General features: G+C 35.7%; 1 protein-coding gene across 2 annotated transcripts in view; it reads right to left on the reverse strand.

Moving 5' to 3' along the window:
• Window positions 1–23,874, reverse strand: part of BIRC6 (baculoviral IAP repeat containing 6) — a 163,177-nt gene that overhangs the window by 121,161 nt on the left and 18,142 nt on the right. For both annotated transcript variants that reach the window (XM_065729152.1, XM_065729144.1), the window contains exons 5-17: window positions 23,500–23,611; window positions 23,126–23,208; window positions 21,759–21,981; window positions 21,509–21,669; window positions 19,885–19,943; window positions 17,797–19,185; window positions 10,434–10,583; window positions 9,249–9,474; window positions 4,225–4,385; window positions 3,389–3,520; window positions 2,529–2,660; window positions 2,058–2,236; window positions 1,284–1,414 (exon numbers count right to left, since the gene is read on the reverse strand). In XM_065729152.1, coding sequence (XP_065585224.1) covers window positions 1,284–1,414; window positions 2,058–2,236; window positions 2,529–2,660; window positions 3,389–3,520; window positions 4,225–4,385; window positions 9,249–9,474; window positions 10,434–10,583; window positions 17,797–19,185; window positions 19,885–19,943; window positions 21,509–21,669; window positions 21,759–21,981; window positions 23,126–23,208; window positions 23,500–23,611 — 3,138 coding nt within the window. The remainder of the gene's footprint in view (window positions 1–1,283; window positions 1,415–2,057; window positions 2,237–2,528; window positions 2,661–3,388; window positions 3,521–4,224; window positions 4,386–9,248; window positions 9,475–10,433; window positions 10,584–17,796; window positions 19,186–19,884; window positions 19,944–21,508; window positions 21,670–21,758; window positions 21,982–23,125; window positions 23,209–23,499; window positions 23,612–23,874) is intronic.

Raw genomic sequence — 23,874 nt, forward strand, 5'->3', positions numbered from 1 at the left:
AACAATGATGCTGACAATTCATTCTTTGCTCTGAATATTCTTTCTATATCTGATCTCTGACTGGCCCTACAGACCAAGCAGCAAGATTTCTGCTCCTGACACTTAAAAGACAAATTACAACTACTGCTTCATTTTGCTCCCCATCCTTCAAATACTTTCTGTTCTTGCTTATTTTAATGTAAACATGTACAGTGTCTGAGTCCTGTTATTCTCTTCAGGACAAGGCATCCACACTCTTGAACAATATCTTCTTATTTCAAATAATTTATCTTTTTGTTTAGGACATCTTTCCCCATAAGCAGTGTGTACTGGCCTGATGCTTCCACTATCATGTTCTTCAGCAGCTTTTCTGTTGGCTGAAGGGACTTAAGTTTTCTCCGGTGTCCCTTAAATCTTCTTTTCAACAAGTCTCACTGAAGGTTGTACTCTTTATAAAAAGCACCACTGTAGAAGAATTTTAAACTTTCACTGCTCCTCCAAGGATGTTCCTCTAAATTCATATTTAAGTGTACTGCAGCTGCTGTTATCAAATGACTAAGGTTTTAAGCAGAACCTCCATCACACTCAGGATCAACTTAAGGGTTACATTTTTTTCTTGGATTTCCTTCTTCCCTAATAAACATTCATCAACTATATCCAAAAATATTATCTGTATTATGTCCTAATGAGACATTTTTCTAAACCCCATGGAGTAACTGAAGTCGCTATTTTTATTTCCTGCACTTGCAGCCTCTTGGATTATGTTACAGCCCATTACAGTCAGTGCAACCACTGTGGGGAGGTAGTTGGCAATACAGATTAAATGCTATATTATTTATATAGCATCACGTCTGTAATTCCAGTCCACAGAGACCTTAAGTCGTATTTGAGTAATGATTTGATAACCGAATTTCATTCTCCACTTTTGGGCAAATAATATATTTTGTGCTAAAAACAAGACATCATGTAGAAATAAGAAAGAAAAAATTCTTCTTTAGAAGTCTGACTAAATAATTCATCTAAATTACCAAGAAAATGGTATTATTTACCTTCTGTTTTACGAGTAAGGCAAATAATCACTCAGAAACAGCTACATGCTTTAAGGATTACATACTGTTTTCTACCACAACTTACACAGTACAATGCCCCCAAAATAAATGACTTTCTGGGCTTCTCATATAAAACATATTTACAAAGTGACAACTTCAAACAATGATTTGTACTATGATATTTCATGGACTAAGTATTTCACAAGGACTCCATCTGAAACCAACATTTCATACAATTATAAACCATCTACTAACCTTTCCTTTGAAATTGAAGTTTTTTTAAATCTTCGAATTGTTACAGAGACTTCTTGAAGTAAATCACAACCTCTAAGATTATCTGATTTTCTTGAAGAATTACTGGCTTCAATTTTGCTAGATGGTTTTTCCTGATGTTTGGCAAAGAGAGAGGAATTAAAAGATTTCAGAAATTGCACTGTCTTTGATTGTTGCAGCTATATACTCTGTTCAGAACAAAGCACATACAGCTCAGCAAAATCTTCCACTATGAGCACTGGAATATTTACAGCTTGCTAGCAACAGCACAGCTATAAGTCAAGATTTTTTAAGCTAAAAGAAGTATTTTAAAGTACTGTACTAAAGTGGACTATTTTTATGCAGAGCATCAAATTTAACATTGTTTGTAGTTTATCATGTTCTAACCATTTTAATAATTTCCAGTGAGAGGTACACCACATCATTCAATCTTCTAACTGTAACAATCAAGAGTAAAATACACACAGATAAAATCTCATAAAAGGACAAAGTTGATCAGCTACTAAAAGTCACTCATAAAAACAGAAGTTTAAAAACAAATGCTCACAGCAGGAACTAAACTTTCACAGAAGAGACAACTTTCAAGTAATAACTCTAATTCTTGAAAGCATTAATACAGGATTAACTCCTGAGAAAAAAAATAAAAGTAATTTGTTGTGGATCTTAATTCTCTTAATAGTTGTTTTGTTTTCTGGTGATCTAAGCCATACCAGTTCTACAGTATTAACACAGATGTCTTTCTTGGCTATTCAGTACCTTGCCTGCTGCAACTTTTGCCAACAGTGAAGCAAGGGAATGGCCCTTGTTAGTCTGTGGTTTCAGAGATGGTATTCTAACAACCGGCCTAATGCCACCATTGCAGATTTCTTCTGTTCCTCTGTCATTCACTGCTTTAACATGAATTAAAAATGAACGGTACTTGCCACCAGCCATGCCTGGAAGTGATTAAAAAAAAAGAAAAAAAAAAGAAAAAAAGAAAGAGGTGGAAGAACATGTATCAGTTACTAGGGCAAGCTGTAACAGCTTTCAGAGATACAGCATACACAAGCAGAGCTCAACTACATCGAAGTATTTTAACATCAGTTTGAAATAGTAACTCACTACTGTGTTATATATAGCAAAATTTATCAACGTGAAGATAAATCCAAACCCAAGACAGACTACAAAAGTACAAGATGCAATTCGGACATGCATACTTCATATGAATAGCACAGTAAACTGTTTTACCTTTAACAAGCTTTGGACTAGTTAGTGTCAACATTCCAGCATGTCCTGACAAATCAAGTCCAGTAGCCAACCATACTGGACCACAGAGTATATCCTCCTTATGCTCCTCCAAAAATGGACACAACCTAAGACCTTAAAAAACATGAATAATACAGACATGAATAGATAGATAAGAAAACAGATCTAGATAAAACTGATCACACAAAAGATATGAAATGATGAACAGACCAAGAAAAAGAATCTAAGTTCTTGGACTGAATCACTCCAACTAATTATTTTTCCTCTCCAGAGTTAGTAGCTCTCCTCATTCAGATCTAATTTGACTGTCTTATAGAGTCTCTCCAGTACATTTTGTGGAAGAGCACTGGTCAACAAAAATCCTAAAAAGATTATATTATTATAAAAATAGGCAGATCAATTCTGATAACGGCTGAAAGTTAACATGACTGGCTGTGAACTGTTTACATGCCTTTTATTATTTTTCCTAGTTTGCTGCAGTAATCTCTTTAAAAAAATGAAGAACATAAAATATTTGTTTTAGAACTAGGTAAGGAAGCCGAGTAAAATATTTCTGGAATAGAGTAATAGTTTAAGTTAGAAAGGTACTTAAATTCAAACAAGTACTAACCTGTATTGAAACAAAAAAATGCTTCAGTGCAATTAGCTTATCCATTTATTTTGACTTTCAACTCATGCAGTAAAAACAGAATAATGAGAAAGGCATCACTGAGCAGGTCTAAGAAACGAGACTGTTACAAATGGCTAAATAATATTTATGAAGAAATTCCAGTATATAATTAAAAGTATAAAAAAGCAAGCTTGCATTTTAAACAAACTGTAACAAGATAAATAAAGCTTACATTGTGGTTCCTCTACATCCATATACTGCATTTCTTCACTGAATTCAACCAGTCCTGGCTTTCCATTTCTCTCTGTTTCACTATTATGAGCTGGAGATAGAGGAAATGTAATCTGTCTATCGACTGCTGCTTCTGGAGAATAAAAAACAGCATAATTTATAAGCATTGCTTCAGGTTTATAAAGAACAGAACCAGGAGTTTTCATTGAAGATTTTATCAGCTTCCTGTGTTTTTCACATTAAGATTGCAACTGCAGCAAATGTTATAAAATATTTCTCTGAATAACCATCCAAATATCTCCTCTTAGCAATCAACTGAAGATTACCTCCTAAGTAATTGGATTCCAGTACTGAAATTTTAATGAGCTGACATGAAAACAATTATTTTTCACACTGAACATCAAGATACTGTTTTGATAATATTTAATTTTTTACCAATTAAATGGTTCTCACAAATCATAGATGAGAAGACATGAAGTTGCTTCAACTGTTAACCTCTAAGATTAATAACAATTAACAGCAATTTCTTTTTTTAATGACTACAGGATTCAAGCAACACATCATAAGAAAATGGTTCAACCTTTCTGAACCATGTAGTTTTTATTTCCATAAAATTCAGGATTTTGAAACTGTTTGTTCTGTTTGCTTTTCTAATTTACCTTTTAACATGTAAAGTGAAAAAAGTGAACATGACTCTTAGAAACAGGATAAAAATGAACTAAGTAGAAAATGAAGATGTTTACGTAATTTCAGCCAAGTCGTCTAACATGCTTCAGAGAGAACACTGATTTTGAGGACAAGAAAATATTGTAAAAGATACCTCAAGTCTTTTCTTACCATTGACTTTTCCTAAGCCTGGCGCTTTATTTTTCAGTAAAGTCACCTGAATCTGAGGAATGTTTGTGATGTTTGAATTCAAAACAAATTTGAAGTCCACATGCCCAACCATACAAGCTTTTGGAAGAACTAGTTCAAAGACATGTTCATCCCAGCTGTTGCTGTAAGGAAAAAAGGAAGACAAAGATACATTATTAATATTTAAATCAAACAGGTATTAATACAATCTCCTTCTACACACGCATTCCTTAAAAACAGAAAAATATATTCCATGTCAGTTGATATACACGTTCATTCCTGAAGTAGAAGGATTTCAATCTGCAATTGCCCACATTCATTTTATGAAGAACAATTTAAAGGCCAATTGACTGGGGGGGAAGGGGGGCCAGCAGAACAAGACATTTATCGAATAAAACCAGCAGTGAAGGTTCCACATTATCTTCATTACAGTACTGCTTCCATACTACTATAAGTAACAGTATTATTTCTAGAATTAAAAAAAAAAAAGCTGAAAAAGGATCCTCCATTTGCTGAATTACATGAAAGCATGATAGTAACTGCCTTGCAACCATCTAAGTTGGCCATCTGTATAGGTAGCTGTTAAACAGTGTCACTTTTCAGGACCAGAACAGCCACATCCAGGAGGCTCAAAATACTAGCCTCTAGACTAGATATATAGATAGATAGATAAATAAATACACATTTGGAAATTTACGCAGGGTGAGAAGTGCTTCTTGCCATGTGCACATTCAGGAGCCTGAGCTGAGCAAACTGGGTGCAGCTTTCTTTTAATGAGTCACATTTTCCTTTTAAAGCCAATTTTGTTCTATATGAAAATTATAAACTTGAGAAGTACTCCTCACGGATCAGTTCCACAGGTTGATAAAAAAGGGTTTGCAATAAATAGTTCAACCTGAAGAGCAATTTGAATAAAATTAATTGTGAGTGAATTGTCACATTTGTATGTATTTAACTGCTCTTTCAGATCAACACTTTTTACAATTTTTAAAAACATAGCAACTTTGATAACCTGTGATTATCTGATTTCATAGCTGAGAACAATAAGAAACAGTGTACATGACATAAATTACTATCCAAATGTTTTTCTAACATCTAAATGACAAAAAGGTATTTAATTTAAATCAAATGATATGCTATGGACCAAGTGTTGTTCTGAAGATATAAACAGATTAAGGATCTGTAAAAAATATATTTAACGCTTTGCAATATTAATATCCCTGAAGGATACTTGTCTCCTTCAAGCAAGTAGATACTTCTGAAGGAATCTCTACATGAAAGTTATTTGGATTACAACTGTACTACAGTTTCAATACTTTCCTTTTTATCAACCAAAAAATAAGATAAAATGTATTTTGGAAAGATATCTGAAAGCACAGGAGGTGTTTCCTTTCAACATGAAATATGAAGTGTCCCTAAAATGAATATACACATTAAATTAAATCATCAGAAGATTATTTGTGAGGAGGGAAGAAGGGCACACGGAGGGACCTGAATAGATTGGATTGATAGGCTAAGGTAAACTCTTAGGAATTTCAATATAGCCAAGTGTTGGGTACTTCATTTTGGTCACAAGAACCACTTGCAACCTTACAGGTTTGGAAAGGAGTGGCTAGAAAGCTTCCTGATAGAAAGGGACCTTGGTGTGCTGATGGACAGTCGGCTGAATATGAGCCAGAAGTGTAGCCAGGTGGCCAAGAAGAACTAGGGCTGTTTAGTCTTGGGAAGAGGAGGCTGAGGGGAGACATTAATGCCCTCCTCAAATCTATGAAAGGTGATTGCAGTGAGAACAGGGTTGGTCTCTTCTCAGTGGTGATAGAAAAAGGGGAAACAGCCTCAAGCTGCACCAGGGGAAGTTCAGCTTGGATATAAGGAAAAACTTCTTTACAGAAAGGGTTGTTCAGCACTGGAATAGGCTACTCAGGGAGTTGACTAAGTCACCACCCCGAATGGAAAAAAACCGTCTGGATGTGGTGGTCCAGGACATGATTTAGCAGTGGATTGCTAGAATCAGGGTAGTATGGTTAGGTTGCAGTTGGACTCGATGATCTTGAAGGTCTTTTCCAACCTGAGCAATTCTATGATTCTAAGACACTATTGAGCAAATTCTAAGGCAATAGATAGGTAAAATAATTCAGTTTTTTTCTGCTGCAATTAACAAGATTAGTCCTTCAAACTCATTTTGCATATTGTGGAAATTTAGAATTAAACACAGAATTTGAGAATGGTTTCATTTTTCCTTCAATGACTATTTAAGAAGTTAACCATCTGCCTTTTATGGAATTTGCTTCTACCTCAGCAGTCTCAGATGCACTTGAAGCCTCTGATGAAGAAGAGCGAATTCAGGAGCTTCACTGCAGGGGCAGCTATTAGCAGCCTGTCCAGGAAAAGCAGGGCTGGCAAACTAGCGAATGGGCATAATGGCAGCACTATTCATACTGCAGTAGAAAGCTTCTAGGCCAAGGGGAAACTAAAAGTCAAGAAACTTAAACAGCATTAGCAATTCAGACACGGCACGGTACAAACCACACCATTATACGCCTCGTTATTTACGGCTGCTCTCACAGAAAAACAGTAATAGAATTTGGAAGTTCTCTCCTGCTTTCACAAGAAAGGCAGTACTGAAAATTATTTATTTTGGGAGGTGGTAAAAGATGGACAGTAGAAAGCTTATGGTTTTGATTTATAAAGCAACAGTGAAGAATTTTATATATTTGTACTTGTTAGCTGAAATGAAATAATTGTACAGCTCCAGGGAAAAGATTTAGCAAACATAATACAAAAACCTTGTCAGAATCATTCATGATTTTTCTGGGTCTTGTAGGATACTTAGCCCTACACAAAACAGAAGGTGTGGAGGTGGGGTTTTTTGGTTTTTTGGTTTTTTTTTTTTTTTTTTGTATGTTTGGATATTTATATAGACACTGCGCAAAACATGAAGTGAATGAGACACTCAAAGGAGCAAACCTACAGAAAAACTAAATAATCTGTTCATCCAGTTTAAGCTGAAGTAATAAACCAGCTGGTCTGCAGTGGTCTACTATAGCCTGTATACTGGAAGACACACACTGCCATACCAATATAGAACTGTGAATGGTTTACTCTATTTACATATATATATATTTTTACAAGTCAGTACTAGATGCTCCAAAGGAAGTTGAAAGTACATAGCAGATATACATGGTATAATGGCCCTACAAGAAGGCCCCATATTCATCTCGAATACTGAAGAGATCTTCTTAGATGTGGCAATGAACAATCAAGTTAAGGTATGAGTGAAAAAACCTCCCCTTTAATCAGATTTTTAACTCTCTGAAGTCCTTCTAGTTGTATGGTTATCATTTTAAAGACGAATACACAAGAAAGACTGTGTTCTAAATGCAAGTTTACCAGCATTCTCACAGATACAAAATATTTTCCAGTGTCTCAATGTTTCATCTTTCACTACAACTGAACTCTGAGCTGCACCTCCATTTCCAGAGATTAAATGCTGGGAAACACGTGAATATCTAACTTCTAATTACAAACCTCACTCTTAATCTTGAAAACCTATGTTTCATTCTACAAAAAAAAAAATGGACTGTAATCTGTTGTCTAAATATGTCATTAACATCTACTAACGGTATGCATTACTATACTAAAGCTTTCACCTTTACTTCTTTACATTCCTATTTTACTTCACAGCATGTATAAATCTTTTTCTGTAATTAAATAAATGTTAACTGGAACATTAGTTTATTAACAACTATTAACTTTAATGTTTTGGTTTTTTGTAACTTATTTCATGGCTTTTTATTTTTCCAACTGTTTCTGACCACACTAGATAATCAACAGTCATTACTAGAAGTTATTTTCTAGGAAACTTCTTTTTCACTTGGCATAAACAGAATATTTCACTTATGCAAAGCAAAATCACAAAATAAAGACAGCTTTCAAAACCTTTCTTAACCACAGCTTACGAATATTTAAGATAAAACAAGTTCAGCTCATGCTAGGCATCAGTCAGGCCTGCAACCCTTACTTTCCTGACCTGTTTTCCCATCTCAAATGTGTAATGAACATATGTTACCTTTAACTTATTTATACATCCTTTTTCCCCTCCACATATGATCTCTAGTACCCCTAGTGTCCTTCGGCTTCCTTCTTTTCACTCTATTGGTATTTAGATTCATCATTAGTTTAAAAAACTTACATAGCAGTTTGATGGATGTGTTAACAGCTGGACCCAAAATATCTTGCAGTATCTTATTCTGCATTTCATTAACAAAACAAATTAAAAAAAAACAAAACACCGCACTACACAACTTACAGCTGTACTCTGCTGCCTTCTCAAGAATTTTAATTTAAAAAATACCATGGAAAGGCAGTTCAACTAGGTTTTAAGCAAATCATCAAGAAGACTGCCTCACTACTGTTTCAGTTTTTAGAATTCCTGAAGAATCCCAAGTTCACATGCCCAGTGTAAAACAAAACAGCAAGTTTACAAGACACTGTGCCAGCACACTTCCTATTACAGAAAATTTTGCCTAAGTTTTAGCACACTAAGGGCTCTTTCCTGCTCAAGAAAATGTTTTGCATATAAACCCATTTTATTTGACATTAACATACATAAATCTATGTTCTATTTTCACATTTTAAAATAAAACTACAACACAGTTTGGATGAGGACAACCAATTACATTTATAACAGCAGCTATTGCTTGCATTGTCGGAAAAAATTATTAAGAATATGTGTGCACAAGAAGATGCATTTGGAGGAATATCTAATTCTTGGAAATCTACTTGTTCAATGAGAAAATAATAATGTAATACAAAAAATACATGAATAAACTACAACAACTATGGTATGAAGAACTCCTTTGAAAACCACAGAATAAGGACTGGTCTCTTCAAAAGTACACATTCTTAAACTTGTACACTGTTTAAAAATAAGGAAATCACTCAAAATTTGTGATAACAGTAGCTACATGCATGATCAATTCTTTTCTGTACATTATTCTACTTACCTGTCTGTCTGTAGCTTCCAAGTTCGAGTGTGTTGAGCTGCATCTCCATGGTGCTGCTGGTGTAAATGCTGAGGATGCCTCCTTTGCTGCTGCTCTTGCTGGACTTCTACCCAACAGGGAGGGACAGTGGCTGAAAATCGTGGTGTCAAGGTCTCAAAACGAGTAAGTTCTACTAGAGATGTCAATGTTTCAAGGGAAAATGGCTGGTCCACCAAAAGATCAACTCCTGAATAATTACAGAACACAAATATTTACTATATGGATTACTTTTTTCTCCTCAAAACATCTTATTAACATTTTAACAAAGTCAAACTGCCATGCATGAAGTTAACTATGTGTGACTGTGACATGAAGATAAGTTCAAAAAAGGATATGAGCACACTGAGATTCAACAAGAGCCACCACAATGAAGTAGACAGCCAGTTACACTTAACTGTGTAAAGCTGATTAGAACACTTTTAGATAATTTAAAACACATTCTAGACGAAATTTTAGTATTTATCACAGTTGTCTAAAACATTACTTTGGCACATCCTTATCAATGCAGACTTGTTTCATGGTCGTTTATCAGAATGTTTTTGAAGCTCTCAAGTTTAGCTTAGAAGAGGGATAAATGAAAAACATGCAGGCAATATACAATTCACTTAAAAGACACTGAGCCTGGACAAATATCTTGTCTTCATATCCAAGTCCTGTCCTGAAGGAATGGGTTTACAGGATATTCATCAAAAAAGTACTGAAAAATAAAATATCTCAGGAAGACAAATACCTAAACAAACATTATAAAGGAGCTCTAAAAACAGGCTTCTTCAGACACAGAGATTGAAAAATTCAGGGAGAGTAAAGTATGCATCATGTCAATTTTCATACATTTTTAGCATTTTTTCTTACAACTAAAAAAAAGAAACAAACAAACCAACCAAAAGATTTTAGTTGTAAAGAAAAAAATCACCAAGAAAACAAATACCATACCCTCAGCACTAAGTCTGAACCAACAATACCATATCCTCCAGCTTGAGAGAAAACACAAAATTCTTTCAGAAAAGTGATGAAGACCCAGAGTCAGGCAGAAAACTCACTGCAACAACTATTACTTCTGCTTTTTAATCTACAAGGCAGGAAAATCCTGAAGAGATTAAAAGCAGCTCAGAGATTTTATTGTAATAATAAAGATGTATTATTTACCTGTAATACCTGGACTAGAAGGGTTAGATAATGGCTTGATGCCCTCTGATGACTGCTCTACGCTTTTGGAAAGGGATCCATCTACAAGTATATCAGTTTCATCTATGTCATCACACGTTCCTCCAATCTGAAGGAAATGAAGTTCTCCACCTAAAAACATAACAGCCAATTAAAAAAGTTTAGACAAGCATATAGTTAAATTCAACTCACAAGACAGCATTCCTCTTAAAGTACTTCTCAGTTATTACTGTAATTATTGGATCTTGCATTTTTTATACGAGAATTCATTTTGCTTTACTACAACAAAATTCTTCTGAGTGAAAGCAAAAGAACTACAAAAATTCTAACTTCAGTTGTGAATACCATAGAAGGAAAGAAAATATTATGGACAAAGTACAAAAGGTAATTAACCAAACAAGTCCCAACAGACATCTCACAACATAACTACTGTTGTGCTTTCTGTAACTCAAATTATGCTTTAAACAGAAAATATTCCATCACATCAACTGGCAGCATACTACCTTGTTGGTACATGCTGCATTAATTTCCTTCTAAAGTTCAGTATCTGAGAAATGAAAAAATTATTTTCCTACTGAACTCTTCCAAATAAAGAGCTCTTTGCATTGTACAGTTAGAACAACAACATTGATTAAGTCAACAGTCAAAACAGCAATTCCAAATTTTTCAATGGACAAAATGTTTTGCTCAAGTCTTCAGACCATTGGAGGGAGTCACCTCAAATGAATTCACCATCAAGTGATCTACACAGACAAATTCTGTCATTTATCAAGAAATCACTGAGAAGAAATGTTCAATTTTACATAACACTGGGGCAAGGGAGTTACCAGTTACAGTAGTTACGAAAATCCTAATAAGCAGAACTTAAATAGAAGAATCCTGGCAGGACTTCTATGCTTTTCTTCTGAAAACTGACTGAAGAATGCCATTCAGCTCTTGTGAGGACAAACCCTGGTAGGGAAATTATCTAGATAAACTGAAACAAACCAACTTGAGATAATGTAGGTAATGAAATCCAATTGGCATGTGCACGATTTGCTCTGAGGGAATATGGGTAAGTGAAACTTGCAGATGGAAAGGCACAGAGAGATGGTGCAGGGTTTACTGGATCTCAGTAAGAAAAGACCAAAAAAAGGCTAAAAAATGGCTTAGTAAAATTGTCTTCACAAGACAGAATAGAAAGAGAATAATAGCGTGAATGACCAAAAAGAAAGAACCTTTCAACACACAGAATCAGTGCAGAATGTCATGGGAAAATCCATCCTGAGACCAAGCAATGCTGCACAAACACAGAATTTCCTGGTGTTCAAAGAGATTTTTCTTTTTATCATTGTAGAAGAACTATTCTGGGCCTTTCCTATTGAGATCCAGTAAGAAGCCTGCACTGCCTTTCTTCTCCCAGCTCCCCCCCACACCTACCCTGGTGCAGAATGGTACATTAGTAACAGATGTCAAGAGTCAACAAAAAAGGAACAGTTCCAGTAAATAACACTTAAAGTGCATTTCCTTGAGATTAAATAGCTCACCAATTATCAATCTTCTTAAACAACAAGAATTAGGAACATATTAGTTAATGTAGACCTTGACAGCTTAATTTGTCAGTACATCAAATCCTACTTCGTTTCCTGTTATGTTTGCTGCTCAGAGATCAATTATCAGAATGACCTCAGTGAACAAAACCTGATAATCTCCTGCTCTGGAAATAATTAAGTATACTCTAGTGCAACGGAAGTTAACAGATTGCCTTGGCTGTCTGCCATGTCTCAGAGCAGAAGAAAGCTGAAGAACTTAGGAAGGCTATGGGTTTTTCTAAGGGAGTTGTGCCAAGGTTGTCTTGTTCTGCACTTGGTTGGGTTTGTTCTGTTTTGTTTTACATAAAAAAAAATAATTTGATTTTCAAACCAAGCTTCTGTCACTACAGCAGAATACTGTTAATTAGCAGCAAGCAAAAACATGCCTTACACTTGTATCCATGTAGAAGAGAAAGACATATTTTCTGAATTCCTAACAGACTCCAACATTCTTCCAAGAAAAAAAAATCTGTGCTGAGATATCTTATTTCCTCACATTTGTTTTCAAAAAAGCTTCTGTAAAGAAGTTTATCATTAACATCAGTAACACAGTATTAGCCCATAAAATAATCAGCGCTTATGCAAACATTCCAAAACCCTGCAGGTAGCTTTGCTTCTTTATCACAGAAGAAGCAATTGCTCTGATAGAACATTCAAAATGACCTTTTGATGATGCATGCTTATTTACTGTAGAGTTACCATAGTTTCTATAGTCAAGTGCCAGGAAAAAAGCCTGAGCAAATTTCTTTTTTGTTTTGTTCTTACTGTTCCACTGTATGTACTACCAGGCTCAAACAGTGACTCACCTGGTATTTTCTAGTCCTAGTAGTGAGCATGATATGTAGTAGTTTACCTCAAGATGCTTTTATCACTTTTTGTCAGAGCTGATAAATGGTTCTGTTGTACTAGCAAGAAGATACAAAAGCTTGCATTGATTTACTCAGTGAACAGAAAGGAGTATAACTTAACTGGAAAATAGTATCATTATACTTCCTGAAAATAACAGGTAAAACATTCAAAACATTGGTTATTTAATTCTGAATTATACTTTAAATCTGTATTTTGCTTGGATTCAGGAATCTGGTGGGTTATACAAACAGAATGTAAGAACCATAAATCCATTCAAATAAATCCCAAGATTCCTCCAAGCAAAACAGTGATCAGTTCCAGCAAAGCAGCACTGGAACAAATTAGAGAACATGCCAGAGACAAGGCCTCTGTAGTCAAAGCCAATCTGGTGAAGTGTTCAATACCCTGAATGTACCTTGCATTCTGGCAGGAATTCAGAATAGTGACATAATCGTTGACAGCTACCACAACACGAGGACAGAATCAAAACAATACTCAAATAGATAAAGGAATTTAAAAAAAACTAACCCACACCACAGGAACTAGCCACTAAACAACTTCCAGTCCTCCTCATCTCTTCACTGGGCAGCATAGAAGTGGTTAGCTCTAAACTTAATAGGTTCAGAACCCTACAAAACTTTGCTCAGGAAAGCTTACCAAAAGCCTCACTGCAGAAGAATTTTCTCTATTCTTGGAAATCTAAGCTGTTAAATTCCATCCTGGTTTGTAAAAAAAATATATTGCAATTAAACAGGGACAAGTGAAAGTTACTATGCCTAGCAAGAAATAATTAAATGCACTATTATGGGATGAAGAAAAATCAGCCAGCCAGCAGTTCTGCAGAAAAGTCTTGTGAGTCATAAGATAAATCTAACTCAAGTTTCCTGCATAGAACTGCAAACAACCTAGTATGTATATGCACATACAGTATGTACAGAGTGCAGTTTCTAAGGAAATAGCTTCTATGCAGAAACACCTGTAGGATTACTGTGTCTGCTTTTTGGGTCAAGAAATGTGGACTGATTTGAGGTCTATTGGGAGGACAGAGTGACATGCTTTTTCTGTTTTGTTCTGCTTTTTCTTCCAAAGCTCTGCAGGAACGTTTAAAGAATTGGATGTATTTGGTTCATGAAAACAAATTATTGGAGGACAACACCTGCCTTCTCCTCTTTTTTTTTTTTTTTTTTTTTTGTAAGCAACCATTGCCAACCTAGGTGAGCTCAGCTGCACACAATGTACTTGAGAGACCAAAAGGGGTGCAGCCAGGATCCACCCTCTCCCAGACCTCATTTAAGGTTTGGCAGTGGAGGCAAGGGTATTTTGCTGGAGATCCCTGTGTACCTGAGGCCTTCTGAAGGTAGATTTGTTCCTTCATTTCTGTGTCCACAGCTATTGTATTTGAGCAAGTCCTCACTTACTGCAGCCTGGGACTCTGGTACTCTGCTGTTATTGCTGTGCTCTCCATTGTGTTTCAGCATTACACTCTCCATATGGATAAAGGCTGTGTAACTCAATCTGATTTCAAACAAACAGAAGCAGTTTTTCTAATGAAACAATACTCACTTGTGGAATTATCTATGACTTCTGCAAAGTTGGAGGATATTCAGTTAAAGTGGAAGCAAGCAAACGAGTTCTCTGAGATTTGTTTGCGTTAATGAAAGCTGTGACTTCTGCTACAAAAAGCTTTGCTTCTAAGACAATTACTGCTTCTATTAGTTGTTGCCCAAACATAATATAGTTTTATTTCAAAACATCTTGAAGTCTTCATATTTATTTTTAAAATTGTTTTGTGTTTAGTACCGAAGACTTCTACTGTAGAAAATACTTTGAACTGTCTGTATGTAACATAAGAGAATCAAGTTTAGCAGTGTTTAAAGAATGTTTTGTGTGATGTGTGAAAGCACAGGAGTTAGATCAATAGTGATCTAATTCCTATATATTATTTTAACAAATATGGTTGAAGTGGATATGGAATACATAATTCTCAGCTCCTATATAGGAGTGAGGAACATTACTGCTCACACAGTAATCTGAGAAGTAACTTTAAGAAGTTGTGTTATGATCACTGCCTTCATATTAATATGATGTGTATGTATAAATTGATAGCTTATCTACTAGATCACTCTTAAAACTGAAATCATTGCAACTAGATAAAGCATTTTCAATACTGTGAAGTAGGTTGTGATCATTCTTTTTTCACCCTCCATGGTTTATCAGTTAACTGGAATAGGGCATGTTTACATTATGTTGCCATTTAAGAGTTGGTTACTGCCTCTCTCTCCTTATTACTACAATCAACAAGCCTTGCCTTCTCCCCAGCTTTGCTCTGCAATGGCAACATACAGTTAGATTCTAAAGACTTTGGTACAAATAGGAAAACTGGGAAAAATTCTGTCTAATGGCCACTCTGGATACTGACAAAGAAGGGGACAGCCTCTTTAGCAAGGTCTGTTGTGACAGGACAAGAGGAAATGTTTTCAAACTGAAGGAAGTGAGATTTAGACTGGATATGAGGAAGAAGTTTTTTGTGATAAGGGTGGTGATACACTGGCACAGATTGCCCAGAGAAGTGGTGGATGTCCCATCCCTGGATGTGGTCAAGGTCAGGTCAGACTCTGAGCAACCTGATCTAGCTTGTTGTAGGGGAGCTGGACCAGATGACCTTTAAAGGTCCCTTCTGATAAACGATTCTATGTCCATAGGGACACAACAACAAATTCCAATCAGGAAAGATTATGCAGACAAAACTATAAAAATATCATCAATAAGGTGTATTATAAGTTTTGTGAACAGGCAGATAACCTCTCCCACATTGAAGAAATCTAAACACAGGCTGATCTCCTGAAATACTACATGTAATTGATCCTGTCTTAAAGATAATCTCGTAGGATCATTTCCAACACTAATTCTGCTGTGGGAAACAATTCAGCCCTCCCTTATCCCCATTTAGAACCTAGTGACTGTGAAGGTAGAACACTGAAAACAAAAATGTAAAAAGCAGCTACAGAGAGTGATTAATACTCTACGTATAACTCGAGAGCAAGAAAATGTGTTTTAAGTGAGAGGCACAAGAGTTGGTGGCATTCATTCCCAAATGTGTGAAAACATCAACTAGTTCTGTCAGACTTGCAACAAGAAATACTAGTACAGACAGCTCACTTTTGACAAAACTAAACATCAGTATGAAAAAAGCCAACACTAATTCCTTCACAAAGAGGAATGACTACAACATCACCTGCTACAGTGTAACACTGCAGGCAAGAGCTTGGCAAGATTACATACATGAGAAATCTAAATACTGAAGTGCTTATAAATGAACGTATAACAGATTTGTAAGATTGATTACATGCTGTGTTTGTGATCTTCTTTCATAGCTGCTAACTCTGAATGATTTAGAAGAAGACAATATCCAACTGAATTGGCATGACACTAAACAGAGTACATTGGCAAGGGGAAGAGAAGAAAGTAAAATACTAAGGAAGTCTACTTTTTTTTTTGTTGTTGTTGACAGAACTGAAACCAAGAATATACTCTCTCCCAGAGGTCAACTACGGGCAATCCTTGAAAAAACAGATGGAGGCATTTTAGGCTGAAACCTAGATGCAATGCTATTAAGTGTGATATAAGAATAATTGTTCGCAATAGAGATGGATGATGCAGGTCTAAAACATTTATGTACAAACATTCAAAGCCTGTAACAATCATTCATACAGAGGAAGTGTTCCTCTTCAGTGTTTTTTTATAAAGATGCATGGAGGCTCCAAACATTCTACTGAATGTTTTCACCTATGCCACTGCACTGCAAGCTACTTGCTAGGATTAATGACCAATAAATCAGTAAATGGCTCCATTCCCCTTCCAACATAAATCATCACTACACTGTCTTACTGTAGGCATCACCCCATACACAGCGGTTAAGAGCAAAGACTGTAAAGGGATTTTGGAAGAAACTTAACAGCATTTAAGAAATAATAATAAGAAGAGAAATATCTTTTCAGTCACCTGGCAGATAAGAAATTTGACCTTCTTACATTAGAAAGATTAAAGATGGCTATGACTGAACACAACAGACATTAAGAGAATTCTATTCAAATGTATAGCAAGTAATATGATAAAAAGGTTCTATCGATAGTAAAGCACTTTCATTTGCTTTTTTTAGTATTTTTGAATTTTATGCAGCACAGTTATATCTTAAGTGTTTATTACGTAAGTCGTTCCTTAAAAATCTTCAAACTTCAGCATAAAACACTAGGAATCCAAAGCTCCAGTGTATCTGGTATAATATCCTGAAACGCTGACATATAAACCCTAAATAATTTTAATGGCTTTGGAGCTACTTTCTTCAAAGCGAGAAAAACTAGCAATAACAGTGCCTAAATTGTTAAAAATGAATAGAAATACAATGTATTTTTTAAGAAACATTTAACAATCCTGGATGGAGGGTCCAGCTCTCATAGTCGAGACAAGAGTAATCCCAATTATAAAAAGGCTTAAGCAGAACCAGCAGTCCTGTGAGAAACTAAACAATCTTAACTGATCACCAGTGAAGGTATAAAAGCATCACATTCTCTACTCTCTTGAGTATCCCCAATTACAGACAGAAGACAATTCTGAATCAGAGAAATGTAGTACAGAAATAATTACATAAAAGAATTACTTATATTTGTTTTTGATTTAAGCAAATATGTGACACTACAACAAGTTCACTGACATACTGGATATACCCAAGAGTAATTCACATTTCAGAGATTAAAATTCACATGTAGGAGAAGGAATCAATCGGAACCCACGCTCTCTAGAACAAAAGTAGACTGTATATAAATTTATAGGCATTTGCCAATTACTATTTTGAGATTTATATTCTAACAGCCTACATACAGTACAGTCAAATAAACATTAAGAAAACATCTTTAAAGAAGTCTTACCTTTGGTGCATGCACATAATCTGTCTGTGCCCGAACAGTATATCACCGACACAAACATATCTGGCTCCTCAGTGCCCTCTTTTTTAGGTGGCTCCACTTTGGCCAGAATTTCAAAGTTCGAAAGATCTAGTATTTTTACATATCCTCCCTGAGTGGTTATTACCAGGTGCCCAAGAGTAGAGATCTCAGATCTTCTCTCTCTCCCACTGCCATTTTTAGAAGTTAATTGCATTTCCTCTACAGGTTCTTCACAGTCATCCTCTCGATTATCCAATATATCTGGTGGGAGTAAAATCATTGAGGTAATTGTGTCTTGGGGGTCTTTGATATGCTGGATTTTTACTGGTTCCTCCTCTAAAGTAACTATTCTAGTCGCATAATTCATTTTATAAAGCACTAGGTATCCACCACTAACACTTCTCTGCTCAGGCTGAATTATTAAAGGAGTTGTTACATCTGCTGGTGGCTCATGTTGGATTACATCGATACTTGTGCCATTCACTACAGCAAGACTTGATTCTATTTCACCCTTCCTTCTATTACATAGTGCTGAGTTTAATTTATTTAAATTATTCAAGGCCTCTACTTGATTTATTGCACTCAGAGATTCGACGGGACAAGTCCGAAGTCCTACTAATAAATGAACTCCATCTGCACAAGGAGTGATTGAATCTACACACAGGTTCTCCTCCTCTGCAAACTTGGGCAGACGTAGGCACTGAACCAAAGTCCCAGGCTTGGGTACCATTGAGCTCCACTTGTCCGAGTCTGGAGAAGTTAGGTTGGCTGCAGCATCTGCAAACTGCTGAATATAAGTCACAGGGGGATCCTGTAACAGCAACTGTTCTTGACTGTCCAGCTCCATTTCAATGATCTGTGGAACTGTGAAACCATCTTCATGTATACTTTTACTTATGAAGTTCACCTGTGAAAAAAGTTTTCCTCTTTCATCAGACTCCTTAATGCTGTATAGCAGCAATACAGGTAAAGTCCTCCTTACCAGAGGGGAATTCAGTTCTGAAATAGTGCAGGATTCATTGTCAGTTGATCCCTGTTCTGAGACACTCTCACCTCGAGTCCTGCTTAAGCCATCCAGTGACCGCTGAGAGTTACTGCTAACAGGAGAGGTAGCAGGTGATTTGTATGTTAATAGACCTCCAGCTAATAAACAAGGAAAGGGAATGTTGTGTTGTTCTACATGTTTTTCCTTCATCTTTTCACTCTTACAGTTGGCCAGACAGGGGTTTGCCCCAAGTTCTTCTAGATCCTTAACTGTGTCTTCCAGAACATTTGCAACAATTTCCCACTGAAGTTTCTCAGGCTGCTGAAGAATGCTGAGAGCTGTTATATCCAGGTTGACTTCCATCGTTTCTTTTTGTGATGTATGTCCTTTAGAAAACAGAAATTGTTAACATATGTTCAAAAAAAGGAACTGTATTACATGTTACACACCCACATAGTTTAGAGAAAGTTACTGCTCTAGTTTCAGTATGTTACAATGTTTGTTCAAGACTTAATAGTCAAGGAACAATAGAAAAGGCCTATAACCATTCCCTTAACACAGGCTCTTGTGTGTATGCACAAGCTGCATTTTTTTTCCCCTGGCTGCACTCAGTTCAGAAGAGAAAATTGATTATGGAAAACAAGCACATAAATCTTCCCTCTCATAAAAATTTCTGATAAGACCTCTATGAAAACAACGCAAACACTACACATAGCACTGTTCTGCTTACAACTGAAAGCTTTGCTCAGAAGGAGAAAAATGCCAATTTTTTGTCAAGGACCATATACACAAGGAAATTGGATACAGGAACTCTCTCTAGCAATCCCCTGAATTTAAAGGGGCTTTCCACAGCTGTCATTTGTTCTTGTTCTCAATAAGCTTATTTAACAGTTCTTCTTTTCTCCTATATCCACGCTCTCCACAACACAAATTACTTAACTATTGGTGCTGCTTTCCAGGTCATTTTTTTTTAATCTTTTTTCCTCCTAATACCACTATCCTCTGCTTTAGACAGGGTTTAAGAGCCTTGGAATTACAGTTTCCTTCCTGCCCTCTACATATTACATGGATCTAATATAACCTACCTGTTACAGATTCTGATCTAGAATGCTCTTCACTGTCTGAATCATCCAGTAGGTCATCACTGAAAAAAAAAATATATAAAAATATCACCATGTACATTTTTAGCATTCTTATTCTTCAATAAATCAAACAGTTAAAAAAAAAATCAAATCTTTACTATTACCCTGTATTTTTAGTCACCATTCTGTATCTGTTGATGAATCAGTAACAGACACTATCATACTGATTTTGTCAACTGATGCTGAGCCAGTAGAGCTCACTGTACTTTAATTTGCCTCATTCTGCATTCTCCTCAGCAATTCAGAAAATGAAAACCAGTTCTCAGAAATCATTAGGAAAAAAACTTCCTAAAAATTGATGATACCTTTGAAGTTCTTCAAAATAATCTCCAAAAAGTGGAGCAGCCAGACTGGTTTTCCATTCTACTAATGCAATTTTGCAGCTAACACACTGTCATGGTTCAGAATAGTCATGTTCCAGTCACATGTAATGTTTTTCTCCCACAACACTGCAGCTACCAACGTCATCATCCCGTGGCTCAAAATAACTGAATAAATTCTGAATATCTCAGAACAACCCCTTCAGGAAGCAGCATACGACTATCACATTGATTTTAAGAATACTACCAGATGAGTTGTGTTTTCATAAAAGCAGATTCTGTTCAAGATCATTCTCCAAGAGAAATACATTGTTCAGTAGTTCTAAGAATATACAAAGCTTTTACACATTTGGCTTTTCTAATCCAAGAAACAATCTCTTATCATAGGACCTGTAATAATTAATTACAACAGTAGTGTCTTCAGACCTTTGGGTTTAATATAACTCACAGTACTATGTTAGAGTCCCACATTTAAACACACTGGATGCCTTCTCCTCTGGCCCAAGAGAAAAGTCTTTTCTTTTGACTCAAACCTGATTAACCTTTACTTCACCAGACAACATAATTCTTTATCATCCACCCTCCTCCTTAGGTGGGAAATGGATAGTAAGCTTCACATACATTGAGTAGAATATATATATATAATGTACTCTTAGTCTTGAGCAGCATCACTGTATTATTTTGTTTAAGTTTTAATGAGAAAGGAGTTTCCAGTAACATACTGTAAGCAGCATAAATGAAGGAATACTTCTTATTCTCACGTAGCACTAACTTATTTAAAAGTTAAAGTTACAAATGCAAGCGCTTCCTACCACAGCCACAAGATTTACTTTATGAACAAAAATTAATGAGGTGGAATCAGAGAAAAAACGCCTTCTAAAAACCTGTACATAATCTTTCATTTCCTAACCTGAAACATAATTCTACAATTAAAATGAAAATATGTTCCCCAACTTGTATTCCTTGCTTTTTCTGCCTTTGGAACACCAGCATAGAACAGCAATGGGATCTGTTGTGGGTTTTTTTTTGTCAGTGGAGAATAAAAACTGAAACAACAGGAGTAAAATGCCTTTGAAAACTAAAATATATATATTGTCTTTGAAGTGATGAATTGAGCAGACATAGTCATTTACAAAAAAATTATCTCCATGAAAACATTGATCTTCTGTTTCAAAAAACATGAACTTAAAGACATTTACCACTTTCACAATAGCATTTCTTATTTCGGATTTTGTAGATTGGCATACCTGTCTCCTTCTAATTTTGGTATATCTGAGCAGCTAGATGAATCTTCTAGCCATGCTAGTGTTGGTCTCCTTGAGTCAACCCCTGAGCTCTGTTCTCCCGATAACATAAGTTGTTGCACAATAGCTGGATCATATGCATTGATCTCAAATTTTAAGTGGACCTGAGAAATAAGAAAAAGCAGAAGTGACCTTATATCAAGATGCTTAAATCACAAATAATCACTTAATAAAAATTCTTTATATTGTATACCTTCATAAGTTTGGAAACATCCCATATGCAGATCTTTCCTCGCTTTGTTGCGGCAGCTAGAAAATGAGGGCAACTTCCAGATCCAAAGCAGGCTATTCTGTCAGTGCCATCTGTGCATGGAAATTGTGCTGGACTTGTTGCCAGTGTGACTGAAAGAGGTACATTCTGAGTGTGCTCACCCTTGACAAACGGGCAGTTTGGGGAATGTCTCTCATGTTCAGACCTTTTCACATTAAAAACAGAGATATCAAAAATGATTTCTCACTTCAAAAAATAGACACATCATATACAAACTCGGATCATGAAGTAAAGTTGAGAGGGAACCATTTCTGAAACTGAACACTGCTGCAGCCAACTGTTCAAGACCATTCTAAAATTACTAAAACAGCTTTCCTTACTATTTTTCGATAGCAGACTTGATTAAAGTCTTAGTTTGAAATGACTGTCCATTAAAAGATCAAAGGAGGCTATCCATAATTTCAAAATTCATCCATTTCATTAAAAAGATTTCTACAGGCAGTAGCCCATCATGGCATCATGAAGGAAAAAAAAACATTTTAGATTACCATGAGTTACTGTTAGACTATTATAAGCAGTATTAATAAGCAGTAACATCTAGATCCACAAAAAGATTGAAAACAGTTCGAATGACACACTCACCTAGAAGCATTAAAAAAAAAAGAAAACAGCAAGCATCTAACCTTGATATACAAAGAAACAGAGACACGGCAAAGAGCAATTACTCTACTGCAGAATGCCTGAAAACTAACAAGGAAAAGCAGACGAGGAATCGTGAAAGGCAAGGCTAAAAAGCAAAGTATCTTACAAGTCAGAAATTTGTTTTGTTTAAATAATGATTATAAATTAACAAATGGTCAAGACAACAATTATGTTAATGACTCTTTTACAATCAAAATATGGTCCTGCATTTCTGTCACTACGCACAATTTCGACTGACTCTGGAAATTAGTAACGGCTCTTGCAATTTTACATACAAGGCACATACATACTACACGGCCTCCACAGTTCAAGGATTTATGTTCATACAGAAGACTGAGTTTAGAAGCCTACCAAGAAATGTTGGCTATCATTTTTGTCATAAAATGATTCAAAAAGCAAAAGTAAAACCAGATTTAAGAAATAAAACCAACTACGATTCCTTGTTTTTACTACTATACAGAAAGTTGACTAAGTGCAAGGAATTATTCTGTGATTTGTCCCATGGAATTGTTCCGGAAATGCATTCTCATTGGTGCCAATTCCTAAACTCACCAGAAACCCCATTGAGATAAATGGACTTTAGTCTCTGAAGATTTCTGATCTCTTCAACACAGACCTAAATCTACTCCAAATATCATTAATCTTACCAAGGTTCATCTGTAGGCTCCCAGCATACCAAACACACACTACAGGTAAAGCACATGGCTCTGTCATCCCCTGATGAAGCAGGCTGTAAATATAAAAAGGAACAACTGAAATTCACATAGCTAAACAACATGAAACACTCATTAGGTGATTAAGTAACTCTCCTTCTAGTGGCATATCAAAGCTCCACATCAAACGCATAAAAAGCACAAAACTACATACTTTAAAGGGGGAATATTTCATGTTGGAAAAACCAACCATGATACACCACGTTTCTATAGAAGAGGTTTAGAAATAACACCTGGAAAAAAAAGAAAAGGCATTTTTCTGAACCCTCACCTAGGAGAGGAACACTAAAAACAATAAAACCTTTTACCTGGTGATAGAATCCAGCTTGAGCCATAGGATCTGGTTGTGCCCACCTGTAACCCACATGAGGCCATGAAGTGAATGTCTCCCTTCTGTTAGCTTCACTGTACATCAAAGACCTAGAAGGGCAAAAATTCTATATTATCTAAAACTGTCACCTAGAACCATTCAAAAGAAAACAAAAAAAAAATCAACACAAAACAAGAGATGAATTCATTATGACATATTTTTCAACAATTTAGTTACTGTTAGAAATAACAGATTGTTACCTATAACTTACATATAAAATTATTGATAAAGATCACAGAAATGTTCTGATCAGAGGAAGTTCTGTCACTTCAGTGCCTAAAGTGATTTTGTGATGTAGCATAGTGGGTACACA

The sequence above is a fragment of the Cyrtonyx montezumae genome, unplaced genomic scaffold (assembly GCF_038088225.1).
Source record: "Cyrtonyx montezumae isolate F1298 unplaced genomic scaffold, pur_monq_1.0 scaffold_0, whole genome shotgun sequence".
Lineage (NCBI taxonomy): Eukaryota > Metazoa > Chordata > Aves > Galliformes > Odontophoridae > Cyrtonyx > Cyrtonyx montezumae.